Source organism: Zeus faber (genome assembly GCF_960531495.2).
Source record: "Zeus faber genome assembly, chromosome: 9".
Classification (NCBI taxonomy): domain Eukaryota; kingdom Metazoa; phylum Chordata; class Actinopteri; order Zeiformes; family Zeidae; genus Zeus; species Zeus faber.
This window is the reverse complement of record NC_137197.1, coordinates 22,024,626-22,035,886: the sequence shown is the minus strand read 5'-3', so window position 1 is coordinate 22,035,886 and position 11,261 is coordinate 22,024,626. Positions and strand designations below refer to the sequence as shown.

General features: G+C 45.8%; 1 protein-coding gene across 1 annotated transcript in view; it reads right to left on the bottom strand.

Annotated features, from left to right (window-relative positions):
- Nucleotides 1–859: 859 nt before the first annotated feature.
- The window catches only part of apbb1 (amyloid beta (A4) precursor protein-binding, family B, member 1 (Fe65)), a 69,495-nt gene continuing 59,093 nt past the window's right edge, over nt 860–11,261 (bottom strand). The window contains exons 15-16 of the mRNA XM_080006329.1: nt 2,531–2,623; nt 860–888 (exon numbers count right to left, since the gene is read on the bottom strand). Of these exons, the coding sequence (XP_079862455.1) occupies nt 2,590–2,623 (34 nt within the window). The 3' untranslated portion in view covers nt 860–888; nt 2,531–2,589. The remainder of the gene's footprint in view (nt 889–2,530; nt 2,624–11,261) is intronic.

The window sequence follows — 11,261 nt, the reverse complement described above, 5'->3', positions numbered from 1 at the left end:
AACGTGGATCCTGAGGCGAGACCAGTTGAGAATCGCTGGTTTAGAGGGAAGTGAAAGTTAAGGTGCAAATGCATAGTGGGAGGTAAAGGGCAAGGTTAAGGGAGGGAAGGTATAATTAAATATGTACCTGCTTTGTCTGCTTGTGCGCATGCATCTCAGTATTTGTTTATGCGGCAGTGCCCCCGTTTGAGATGACAGGAATATGTCAAGCAGCGTGAATCTCGTCAATCTATATGTGAAAAGGTAGAGGTGGAGATAATACTTTGTAGGGATGAAATTGCTTGGAGACGCCTCACGCGGTGACATTCTAAAGAATGCGAACAGATCCCCTGGTGTATTGCTCTTGTAATTTTCTCTTCAAACAGGAGGGGCCATCTTCCTCCAAGCCAGCGCCACGGCGCGGTTTGCGCTCCATTCAGGACAGATTTGAATAAGACTGGGAAAATTGACATCGTGCCTGCTGCGATGCATGAATATCAATGGCACCCCTGTCTGAGGAGGCAGGTCGATTGGGAAAAAGCAATTCATTATGAGTTTCGCAATGGGGGCCGCAGCAAAGTTGCCACAACTTTTCGCTAACGCCGTTGTTGTTCGTTCCCATTGATTCCAGGACATTCCTTTGCGCTCTCCACGGACGGGATCACACATTGAGAGAAAATCACTCTCAGCAAAGGCTGCAATCAATATTCAATTTCAACATTAAAGTGAACACGAAGAGATGACCAGGTTGAAGAAGATGTCACCACCGAGCCCGCCGAATAGTAAATAATGAATCACTACATTACGACGGTCTCTGTTGTATGCATTAGCATTCAGAGCGGACATCTAAATTACCTTGGCTCTATCGCTGTCACTTGTCACACCCAGAGAACAGGCCGGCGTCTCTTCCTGCAAAATAGTTGACAGGCGGTATAAAATAAACAGCCAAACGGTACTTGGTGTATGTGCCCAAAAATGTAAATCTTTGCACCAACTTGATGCTAATTACCGTTCACCATATGACAAAAAGAAGGCACTGATGAACCACCTCATTACTTATGATATTTTTCTGCAGCCATCGCTTTCTATCGCTTTCTTCCTCTCTCCATCTCTCTCTTCTAAACTTTCCTCACAGTGTTGCTGCTGATTGGCCTGTGATTTAGCTAAACTTGTAAACAACGGCAGCCATCTGTCTCCATCGACTGCACCCACAGCTCAATGCTTACTCGCTTATTCATAAGGAATCGTCTTGCAGGCGAGCGGGGGGCTCCGGTGTTGGCATAGGGGGTGGGGTGGGGGGGACTGAGCCGGACCCGTGTTAGTATGCACACGCATGCCTCCCCGACACACACACACACTCACTGCGACAATGCTGCAGTCAGAGATGGGGAAGATGGTGGAGAAGGGGGGGGGGGGGGATAAGGGAGGGTGGAGCCAGCGGGGGCATACGGGAGAAAGGAAAGGGAGGTCTGTTTAGTAAAAGCACCAGCCTTTCCAGAAGGTCGCTGACATGTTGAGAGTAAAGACAAGCCAAAAGTAAGCACGCACACGCGCACGCACACACACACACACACACACACACACACACACACACTCCTCAAACCGCACAATTGTTTAATTGGAGAGCCAGTACATTGTGCAGAATAAGTACTTCAGACACACACACACACACACACACACACACACACACACACACACACACACACACACCCCCACGCATACACAAGCACAAGAAAACGAAATGGATATTTGGAACGGATCCACAGCACGGCGGCGAGCTGGTAAGTGAGCCCCTCATTATGTTGTTTTATTATTAATGCCCCTGCGCCAATGGCCTGTGGAATATGCATCGAGTGACCTGCCCTTCCCTCTTCTTATGCTAATCGCCATTGACATTTGCCGCGCGCGCACACACACACACACACACACACACACACACACACACACACACACACACACACACACACACACACACACATCAAGAGGTGCTCTCCCCATCTCCGCAATGGACCAGAAAAGCGCCAGCAATACAATACTCAAATGGTGCAGTAAGCAACTCTGACGGTGTCCGTGAATTATAGCCCCTCGCTGTGCTTGGAACATGCCTTTGCTCCTCACAAAAGACTGCCTGGGATTTTGTTCATCTTGACGCCGAAAGGTTTATTTTATTTATTTTTTTGAGGTATGTGCTTGCTTTGTGCGTGGAAGGCAGTGGAATCGGTCCACTGGTCCTTTATCATGCCCCTCCGTCGTTCTCCCATCCTTCATATCCATCCATCCATCCCTCCATCCATCAGGTCATATGCCAATTGTTCCAGGCTTGGAGCCATCTGTCATGGCCTTTGTGATGCTGCCTGTCCCCTTAACGTATAGACAGCTCAATCTTACCAGCCGGCCTGTTCAAATAGAAGACAATGCTCCCGCAGAACAGTTTCATTTTTTTTAAGCAACTTTCATATTGAATAAATCAAATGCTGGGACAAAAATGTTATCAATTCGTATAAATGTGGTTCTTTGGTAACAGATGAGTTTGGGGTGTGAGCGATCCTACCTCTGGAGTCCGTGCCAGTCTTTGAGCCACGGGGTCATTTCCAGCATTGTTGGTGCTCTCTACTTCTCCAGCTCCAGGAAGCCTGCGTCCATCCTGCTGGCAAAGAGATCGTTCCTTACGGCTTTGTCTTTTTAACGATTGCCACATCGCGAAGTTGGATTCTGAACAAATCTTAATATCAAAAAAGCATAATCAGACTGCGGGAGGCGCAGTCCCTGGGGGAACTACGAGGCTGCGCCCCAAGTCCATCATGGAACCTACCTTCCAAACCAAACGACACGACCACGGCATACATTTCCCGACACCGATAGAACTTTGCTAGGTAGAGTCTACAGCTCAATGGAGGGAGAATGAGTCCGTTTTCCACAATGTTGCTGTGAAAAGACCCAAGACGTTCGACCGACACACGGACATGATGAGAATAACTTTTGTCCGCGACGGCAGAATCGTTTGCAAAGAAACAGAAGTCGTCGGAAAAGAGAGGTTGCCATTTCCTGGATCACACAACTTTGTCAAGCCACCGTCTTCCCCCGTTTTAATCTCGAGATAGATAACACGGCTCTATCAACAGCACCATGTCTTATTTAGGGTGCAATGAGTGAATCCGCAAACAGTGAGCTCAGGCAATTGAAATTAAAACATGCAATTTCTACAATGTATTAATCAAGGTTTTTCCGCAGCAAACAACACAGTTGCCAGGGCCCCGTGCCTCACCTAATCTCATTTGTTAAAAGCGGTTATGTTGTGATCAAAACAAGTGGATCAATGAAGGGATGGAGATGAACAAAAAAAAACAAAAAAAACAAAAAACGAGCTAATTGGATTTCCCAGCAGCAGTACAAGCCAATTAACCTTACACTGAGACAATTAAAAGTGAATGGAGTGGTTCGATGTCGCAAAAAGTAAGAACCCAGAAGTTATTTACGGGACAGTTTATCTCTATTCAACTGATGGGGGCTGGTCTTAAGAGAGTTAAACGGGCGGTTATAGCGCGGGCTCCGACCGCAGCAGCGGGAACATTTGACCCGGAGCCGTTTATATTAAAATGATCCACGCCCACCCGCACACGCGCCCGCCCCCCGCCGCGTTCGGATAGCCCCGACCCCTCTGCGCGCTGATCCTGGCGTTCCTTTCAACTGAGCCCTGCCAGCTCGCCCAGGACGACGTGGCGCGGCGTTTGAGAGCGCGCCTCCCGAGAGACGCTCTTCAGACTTAGCCGCGATAAACACATGATTAGGAAGACAAATGATACCGAGGCCAATCATCTGCCACCCAGCGCAGTCATTAAAGCCCCACACAGCTACTATAGATCAGCTTTAATTGGATGCAGAACACGACCATGACAACGCATCCCTCCCATCCATCACACGGTGTGTATCTGTATCAAGAAGAACTTGAGGTGACCTCATGATTTACTTATGTATTGTGTTAAGTGTATTAACAATGTCTGGTTTTTGCAATTCAGTTCATACGAAGGAACCGAATACAAATCTGTAAACAGTACCTCCTGTGATTCCTATGCAAGCACCAAATGTGGATTCGTTGTGGTCAACTATTTGTAGGAATAATAATAATAAAAGTTAAAATTTCAAGACTGTTTTCCAGAGGGATCTTCGTGAGCAATGTTTTGTTTTTTTTTTTACAAGTAGAAGTGTTATTTTGACTATTACTCAATTTGCTGCTTCTCCTCAGGTAAGAGACGAAACATGTTTTTCTCCTCAATTTGCAATCCAGTTATTTTCTTATTGACAATATTTCCCCGGCAAATCAATTTATTTATGCTTCATATAATGCAGCCCAACCCAAGGTGAAAACAGAGATAAGGAAAAGCGTTTGCTGCCAAGTAATTATGCTGATTTTTTTTCATATTAGGAAGATGCTGGAAGCTACATATATATATATATTAAAAAAGGGGGGGGGGGGGGGGAGCCCAATACCTACAAAAAGTTTAGCTATATAATATTAGTGAAACCTTCATTTCATCCTCGCATGCAAGTAAGTTGCCTGTGTTGTGTCTGTTCTGACCAAAATGATGTCTCAAGCTTTATGATGATTTCTTTTGAAACAACTTGGCTAGGGCCAAGCCTTCGCATCACAGGCTCCACTCCACAAACCCAACATCATCAACAGGAATACGGGTGTTTCAAACACAACTTGTCAGAATGGGTCCAGCCCAAAGGGAGGCAGCGTATTGACTTGAACTTAGTTCCAATCTTATCCAGAGACACTGTCGTCGGGTCACGGGTCCATCACATTCACCCGTCAGGCCGCATCGACTGGCGCCGCGCTATAGGAATCCAATGGCAATGTATTGTGATGATGCGACCGCTCTTCTGTCAAAAGCCTGACAGGCGCTGGAACGGAATCCAATAAAGGTTGAGTCAAGGATGAACTAATTCTTATGGCGTGACCACGTCGGTTCAGCGGTCAAAGAGGAGAGAGGGAGAGGAAAAAAAAAAAAAAAAAAAAAAAAAAGAAGAAGTCATCGTTTCAGGACAGAATGATTAGAAACCAAATGCGTGTGAACTGGAAACGAAAAGGTGTTCAGAGCTATTGACCAGGGAAGCCACAGTTTTATAAGGACTTTGGGAACGCGAGAGAGACGGCGCCTTTACGATTTTGACAAAACGCAGATTAAAAAAAAAAAAAAAAGGTAAATATATTTGCAAACAATGAGCTATAATATCAGAAAAGGATGTTCGGATCTTAACAACGAATTACCTGTGATTATATAATGCATAATACCTGCGCTCTTCATATGGACATAATTTATGCTCTGAAACCGATTATCTAGTGAGGAGATACGGTCGGAGTATTAATTCTAAACCGCCGAGTTAGATTTTTCCTCTCAAAGTGCATACAAATTTGGGCAAACAAGGAGGTAGAGACAAGCGCCCGAACCACATTGCAAGTATCCCCTGCTATGTGTTATTGTGTGTGACCGAGCGCTTGTCTCTATATTCCCAGCATGATATCACCCTCTTAGAAAATATGTGACCCATATGAAAAGGTTTGATGGAGTCCACGGCGCAGTCAATTCTCTTTAAACTCGGTATATCAGAGGGGCCCAAAGAACTCGCTCTGGCTTCTCCAGTTTATGCGCGGCGCCTCTCCTCTACCCCGGTGACGACTGTCAAATTGACATTGAGCAAGATAATCCCCCCAAAATGCTTCGGCGGTGCTGTTCAATATCCACCGACGGCAGCTCGGGGGTCGCTGTCGGTGACTGTGTGAGGGGGAAAAAATTAATTCGTTGTTTTTAAAAGACTTTTGAAGGGTGCACTCCACGCTCGACGACCTCATTGAAAGGAAGCGCCCACGTGGCAAAGTTTATCTTCAAAACCGAATGCCAACAAGCCGACCGCACCGACGTATTGAGTCGCGGCCCACCGGCGTAAAGTGAGCGCGCCCTTCATAAAGCAACACTTTCTTCTCGGCGTTTCTTTGAAAGATCAATTTTTCCCCGAGATGTGATGGACCCCGTCGGAACTCCTAATTGACAGTCACTGTGCCCGCCGTCCTTTGAGCCGGCGCCGCCGCCGCTATAAGGGGATTGCGGCATTCAAACCAGCTTTGAAGCGGGTCCTCGCCCCACTGCTGTGGCAGCAGAAACAGCAATGTCCAGATGGGAGGGTAATTGAAAAGGAGTGGTATAAACGGAGCCACTCACACCCGTATAAAGAAAATTGCACCAGCGGTTCACACGAGTGGGCTTTGGACTAACACACCAGGCAGAACAGAAACTAACAAGCGGGAAAGCCTCCGCTCAGGCCCATCATGTCCATCCATCTGCTATCGGCCAGATCCCACGTGGGCCTTCATGTCTTTGTCGGAGTGCGAGCACTTGAAGTTCATGAGCGAGTGCGTCCATGGGCTCTCTTTTTCCCCCCTCCCCACCGTTCACTTCAAACAAATTCCAATCGTTTTGCATCTCTGGCGAGTCCCTATCACGACGTCTAGCAGGGCACTCTCTCTTGACCTTGCGCGGTAACTTTCAGATAAGCCGGCGAAGGGTGGCGAGAGACGTAGCACTGGAGGAAATGAGATAACATTTGGTTACTTAATTTGAACACATTTTTTACGGTGGTTTTTTTACACACTCAATTAACAGGTGAAAATCACAGGTATTTCATTTTGGTTTCTGTCGTTAGAAGTGTTGCTTTTCAAATGGATCGTTTTATTGGCCCATTCGCGTCTTGTCCAATAGGTTTTCAGCGCTTTTTTGCATTGACAGATATTAACCTCACTTGTGTTTAGATGTGTGCACCATAGGCAATATTGTCAACACATTAGCTAACCAGCAACTTTTTAAAATAATATTCCTACCAATATATTGATCAATGTAATAATCTTGTATAGATTAGAACTACATTACCTAGAGGATCTATTATCAATATAATAATAAGCAAATATTTAAAGTTCTTGAATTATTTTAATTATGTTTTTTAGGTAGTTTATATGTATTTAAATTAAAAGATTATGTTTAATGCATTTTTTTGTTTGTCTTTGGGAAGTATATGTTATTCAGATATTATACTATACAAGGTGAATGGAGATGGAAAATAATAAATCGCAACTCCACAAATGAGTAACTTTTAAATAATTATAAATTATAATAAATAAACAAATAATGACAATAAAAATAATATATTATTTCCCTGTTTGTGTATTCTATCATTTACATTTTCTATTCTCTGTAAAAGAAATGTCTCGGTATCGTTGAAACTCCTGCTGTTATTTTTTCAGGCTGATAGAACAACACAGATATCAAACAGAATTACATGGAGTATATAATTGTTGCTCTGGGTCAGGTGTCAGCACATTATCCACTGCACGACGGCAATGTGTGCTCAGGATTTGTGTTCAATTGTAGTTGTGCAAACAAAGCATGCTCGGCTATATCAATTCTGAATAGTGTTCGCCGAAAACCCCAAAACCTCTCTTTCCTTGGCACTCTATGAATCCATTGACCCCCGGGCTCAGCAGCAGCAGCAGGTATTAGACAGAGGGAAGCTGAGACAGAGAGGCTTGTTCAGCTGATGGGATTAGGGAGCGAGTCTTCAAAGCGGAGCCTCTCCACCACGGCCGCTCACTCCAAGCATCAAAATATATTTTTTTATCATCCATTTCTCTCCGTCTCCCTTGGCCTATGTGAGGGGGTTACAAAAATAATTTCTCATCTTAAACTTTTTTTTATTTTTTATTCCCCCGGAAAGGCACTGACGGACACATATGTGTTTACAATGGATGGGCGTGGGGGAGTTGTTTAAAACCGGCCTTTATTGGTTGATCTTTAATGTGATGTCTTGGCCCGAGGCGAGGCCAGGGGACCTGCAAACCGAGCGCATTTAACTGCTCCACTCTGCCTGTCTGCTTTTCCATTTCTTGTTGGCACCTTGCTTAAATTCTCTCCCCCTTACACCACCACCCACCACACACGCCTCTCCTGGGGCAAATCAACATTTAATCAAAACGCTTTTTGAGTGTCGCTGCATATCTGCGCCGTCGATCATTGAGGGCTCAGGGAGGCTTTGACATTCCATAAGTCAAATATGCCCTCCATTACAGTTAACAAAGTTCAATATGAGTTCTAACCGAAGGCACGCTCCCGCTCAAAGCGCCGCTCAGAATTCGGGATTTCAGAAATATTTCAACTTTCAAGTCGAAAAACATATCATGTATCAGGCTAACTGTCTCTCTTTAGGACTCCCAAAATAATTCACTTACTCGGTTCACTTGCTCTGGCACTCTCTTATTCACACTTACTCACAGAAATAGAGTAATTGCACCAAGGGCACGCTAAAATCTCAGTTTGTCGTCAGAGCTGCCAAGCATGGAGAATGGAGTGCGAGGCGACTGACAAGCAATTAATATCAATTACAGGAGAAAAGTGTATGAATATGACTCCTCCCAGCAACCATTCTTTCTACAAGCAGAAAAAAATAAATACATACATACGAAAAAAAAAAAAAAAAGAAACAGGCGCACCTTGGCCTCAGTCGCAAATGGAACCCATATATAATCCACTCCAATACAACGTATTTCACACTCCACTAAAGGCGCTTTAAAGGAGAATTTAGGAGTCTGGAAAGGCCGCACGTCTCCAGGTCTCTACAAAATGCCACGGCGCGGTGGCTGTTGCCTTCCCTTGACTGATAATTGCAACAGCGGACAACCCCCCCCCCCCCCCCCCACACACACACACACACACACTCGCAAGGGCGCGGTGAAAAGTACGCCGGGCTTTTGGCTTTGTGCACCGAGTCCGATAACGGCGACAAAGGGAGGCAGCGGAGTGAACAGAGCATTATGTAATCAATAGCGCCGGTCACTCGGAACAGAGAGCTGTTGATCGGGCGACTCAGGTACCTTTTTCTCACAAATTGTCTTTGCTCATATCGCGGGTTTAACAGGAGAAAACGAGCCATGGGGGGGGGGGATTTGTTGGGGAAAAATTGTGTGAGTATAATCCAAAAATATAAACCCGATTTGATTGAAGGCACCTTGGATGGTTTCAAGGGCGGTGACCCGCATCAGAATGGAGTAAGGTCAAATCCAAGTTGCTTATCTCTGTAAATCAGAGCTGTCGCCTCGAACAATGGGCGGAAGATTTCAATTAAATTGTGGCGGCGTGTGCGGACGCGGTGTCAGCGCCCGCAGGGGAGAGCCGCTGCAGCTTTATTACCGTCGCAAACCGTTCCCCCGCGCTGACTAAGAACGCTCGTCCTCCCGAAACGGTGGAACACTCGGCTACGTCGCTGAGTCACTCGCAACCGAGGAGTGGGGATGGTTGCAGCTCTTGCGGCAACAGTACAGCTGAAATATGTTGAGAATTAAAAAACCTTTGCAGCATTGTTCCACCGCCCTTGCCTCGCACGTGACAACGCCGTCCATACAAACAATCCCTCTGGGCCGTAGCGACAGCAGTGACAGTGCTGATCCATTTGCCTCGTGAGAGATATTTGAGGCCGCGCATGAGTATAGTTATACACGGCCTCAACAGCAAAAGCTCTCGTGTCAATTTCATTTCAGTAAAGACAAATGGATGCTGTCGGTCTCCCGAGAGGGAGAAGATTGTGTTTTCGTCACCGGGTTGGTCCATTACTGTGGGAATATTATTTTATTTTTCTATTATTATTATTATTATTATTACTGGTGCGTACCCGTTAAAAATGGAAGACTTTCTGACTCCTTAGCGTGCGCGTTCGAGACACTCTTCGTGACTCAGCCCTGAAGCCCCGCCCCCCGCTGAGCGGCTCGCTGTTTAAAGTTTATTATTATTACTACACGTGTCGCGTGACCAAATGGCACCAAAATTCGACACTGTACGTCCTTGTGTCCCCAGCAATACACCCGCCAAGTGTGGAGTAGATCGAATGAACGGTCGAGATAATCGAAGGACACACAGATGTTCCTGCCTTTCCACTGTAGTTAGGTTATTATTATATAAATCAAGTCAGATGTAATATATAATAAGAGCCAGAAAACACATGAGGTGGGTATTTCGACTATAAAATGGGGCGAATATGACAAACTGAGGGTTATCACTACACAAGGTAGTAATTTCGAATGGAATATAGATTATATAAGAAATAGGGCACAGACTCATGTCAGATAAACTCATGTGCAAATATTTCACTTATCTGTGATTCTATTGAAAACAAAAATTTTTCTTCCCCGCCAAAGCGACGTTTAAAAATATTCCTGCAACGCCACCAGTGGAAGCTGTGCGTGTGCGTGCGTGCTGCGTGTGTGCGTGCGTGCGTGTGTGTGATCTACGGGCCGAGATCTTCCACTGTGGTCTGATGGATCGACGTTTGCTGGGAAAAGTGGCAGCTGCCATTCTGACCCTCCAGACCCGTCTCTTTGACCAGTGGGAGACAAGACCTTCCTCGTGGCATCCTCTCGTCCAAAGAAAAAAACGTTCTGCAATAAATATGCAGATGTATTTTTATGGTTCTCAATTTGACGCGTAAATCCTAAATGACTAAGTGATTGGTTTGTCATCAGCGTCATCATTAGGAGCCAGCGTTGTTTGAGGACACCAGTGGATCGTCAGCTGGTCTAATTAAAGTGATTTCATGGTTGCCACACTTTGAAGGGTTTTTAATCCGAAATGCTCGACTGTGCTCATGCAAAGGGCTCAAAATTAAAAGCATATCCCTTAAAATTAAAGCGAGGCTTTCAAAATGAGTTTGAAAGCCTCGCCTTAGGTAAACTGATGTTCCACCCTCTAGTGGAGCTGAACGTCAGCATTTATTCTTCATAATCACGTTGGGTTAAAACCTAATTGGCAGAAGCAAGGAGGCATAAATTGGGGTGGGGGGGGGGACAAAGACGCTAAAACACACATAATCAGATCAAAGTGTGGAAATTCATCCCGGCCCGAACGATCAAAAAGACATTCCTGCAATTTGCACAAGTCGGAGAACGAGGAAAGTCAACGAGCTGCTCACAAATCACAATACATGAAGGAAAACAGGACAGCGTTTTAGACGGGGAGACAAAGGCGGCGTCGAAACACTCTGCGCTGACGTGGAGGAGCGGGTCCAGTGAACCAGCGCACTCCGGGCTCCTTCCCCCCCATCGCAATTAGAGGAGAGTGAGTCTCCCAAAGCCACATACATATTCATACTCCGTCACGAGGCGGAGCCATGACTCGCTGCAGCGCTCCACAGTCACTGTACGGCGGGGGGGGGGGGTCTAAGACTAAACTGGCATCGCACTGTGC